Source organism: Lucilia cuprina, chromosome X (assembly GCF_022045245.1).
Source record: "Lucilia cuprina isolate Lc7/37 chromosome X, ASM2204524v1, whole genome shotgun sequence".
Taxonomy (NCBI): Eukaryota; Metazoa; Arthropoda; class Insecta; order Diptera; family Calliphoridae; genus Lucilia; species Lucilia cuprina.
The window spans coordinates 15,860,368-15,863,325 of record NC_060949.1 but is presented as its reverse complement, the minus strand read 5'-3'; the positions used below and the strand labels follow the sequence as shown (position 1 = coordinate 15,863,325).

The 2,958-nt window shown below is 31.3% G+C and overlaps 1 protein-coding gene across 1 annotated transcript; it reads right to left on the bottom strand.

Moving 5' to 3' along the window:
• Positions 1-1,502: 1,502 nt before the first annotated feature.
• LOC124418574 lies at positions 1,503-2,585 on the bottom strand. Its single transcript, XM_046945264.1, has one exon. It carries the CDS (start codon positions 2,583-2,585, stop codon positions 1,503-1,505), a length of 1,083 nt encoding a protein of 360 aa, XP_046801220.1.
• Between the last annotated feature and the right edge of the window lie 373 nt (positions 2,586-2,958).

The following is a 2,958-nucleotide window of genomic DNA, read 5'->3' as shown; positions in this document are numbered from 1 at the left end:
ATGCAGCGGAAGTTAAATCAGATACGACTTCCAAATGAACAGCTTTAGTCGCAAAACAAACAAATACGCATACATACGATTTGTCTGTTTTCTTTCCTCTGACCTTATCATGGATTGTTATAGGCCCAAGAAAATCAATTCCTACATTCAGAAATGGACGTGTTCTAATAACCCGATCCTCTGGTAAGTTACCCATTAACTGATGTAACTGTCTAGGATTTAATCTGAAACACCTATAACAATTGTTTATCACATTTTTTACTAATTGGCGACCTTTTAGTGGCCAAAATTGTTGTCTTAGTATAGCTAGTAATCCTTGAGGACCTACATGCAAATGTTTCCTATGTAAATCTTCTATCAATAATTTTACTATGTCATTTTTATAAGGAAGAAGAATTGGATGTTTTGCCTCATACAATAAACCACTGTTTTCTAGTATTCCACCTACTCTAATTAACCCTTCATTATCCACAAACGGGTATAATGTTATCAAATTCGACGATTTTGCCAATTTTTTTATCAGATTTTAAACATTTAAGATCATCCGAAAAATGTTTCTCCTGAATATTCTTTACAATTGTTTTTAAAGCAAGTTTCCTGAAATAAATGAAATGCTTTTTATCCCTTTTTCTAATCACATGAATAAATTTATGTACATACGCCACTATATTTTGCAAAACATTAAAATTATTCCTATGATTTATTTTACCAAAAATATCATTACTCTCTCTCACTATAATAACCTTTGCAGGCTTTTTTATTTCTGGTATCTCACACTTTTCTAACATCCTTGAAATATATGGTTCTTTCATTAATAAGAATTTAGGACCATTAAACCAAAATTTATTTTGTACTATTTCTTCAACCAATAATCCTCTTGAAATAAGATCTGCTGGATTATCTTCTGAGCTGACATGTTTCCATCTATTTATATTACTATTTTCCTGTATAAAGCTTACTCTATTTGAAACAAATATCTGCAAACGTGCCGAATCTAATCTAAGCCAGCTCAAAACTATTGATGAATCACTGTAGTAGAAAACTTCATTGAATTTTATCTTCAAGCTATCGATTACTACTTTTATTAGCTCAACTAATAACACACCTGCACATAATTCCAATCTTGGCAGTGAAATAATTTTAATAGGAGCTATTCTTGATTTAGATGCAGCTAAATGACAGTAAACTATCCCATTGCTGTCTATGGACTTCACATAGACAGCTGCCCCATATGCCTTCATGGATGCATCACAAAATCCATGAAGTTCTATTTGTGTTGGTTTGACACAAATAATATGTCTTGCAACGTTTACTTCATTCAGAAATTTGAAATTATCTTTAATTTTAAGCCAATTTTCAGTCATTTGCTCTGGAATTTTATCGTCCCAATCAAGTTTTAACTTCCATAAATCTTGGAGCAGCATCTTTGTTTTTACCGTTACTGGTCCTATTAAACCTAGTGGGTCAAATAACTTAGCAACTTCGCTTAAAATTGTGCGTTTTTAAATTTTATTCTGAAATTCCAATTTACATTTCAAACTAAATCTGTCTGTTTTTGGGTTCCATACAATCCCCAATGTTTTAACAGACTTCAAATTATTTGATTCTATATTTAAATCATTTTCTATATAACTGGGATCAATACCTTGGAGCAATACTTTTTCATTAGTACACCATTTCTTTAAAGGCATACCGAAATCCATCAATATATTGTCAATATTTTCTCTAACTCGTTTTAATGATTCTATACAATCTGCTCCAGTCATCAAATCGTCCATGTAAAAATCATTCCTAATTACGTCTGATTCAATTGGAAAATTGTCTTCTTTACAATCTGCAATTTTTTGTAAACATTTTACTGCTAAATATGGAGCCGAAGCTGTTCCATATGTAACAGTTTTAAGAGCATATGTTTTAATAGTTTCATCTGGATTCCAGCGCCAAAATATTAACTGATATTTTCTGTCAGCTTCAGTAATCCAGATTTGTCTATATATTTTTTCAATGTCAGCTGAAAAAACATAACGATGTTTTCTAAATCTTAATAAAATATTAAAAAGATCTTCTTGCAGCCTAGGACCAGTATGTAAGATATCATTTAGCGAAATATTAGTTGTTGTCTTACAAGACGCATCAAATACAACTATTAACTTAGTTGTTGTACTCTCTGGCCTAAGTACACAATGATGTGGTAAATAATACCCACTATTCATAAACGAATTATTATTTATCAATTCCATATGACCCATTTCCAAATATTTTTTAAGAAATTCATTATATTCCAATCTAAGTTCTTTGTTTTTCTCTAATTTTCTTTCTAGAGCAAAGAACCTTCTTTTAGCTATTATGGTAGAATTACCCAATTTATTCTGTTCATCTTTAAATGGAAGTTTAACTTCAAACTTACCATCTGTAAGTCTTTTAAAATTTTCTTCAAATTGTTGCTCACATTGCTTTTCCGCAACTGTGAGTTTATTCACTTTTGGAACCTCTTCCAATTCCCAAAACTTTTGTAACAATTCATCACAAGATGTTTGAATTGTTCTGACCACACTTGATTCTGGTTTGGAACCATTTGCTGTCATCAGTCCATATGCTACCCAACCTAACTTCGTGTTACGTAGCTTTGTATTTGTCTTTTTATCAATTATTTGCCCATCGCAAATCAGATCAAACACAAATTGATTAGATAGTAATAAATCCACTCTTTGTGGAATATTATATTTGGGATCCGCTAATTTAATATTAGATGGAAAATTTCCCAACAACATTCGCGTTCCTGGTACGTTTGACACAAATTTGTCAATGACGACCGCATTAAGGAATGTTTTTTATTGGGTCACTTTTGACCTAAGTGATATCCCAACCTTTTCCTCTATGGAAGATTTTTTCCTTTCTAAACCTTCCACTTCTTTGTTTATTTGGCAACCTTTTATATTCAACTTATTTCTAAATTCT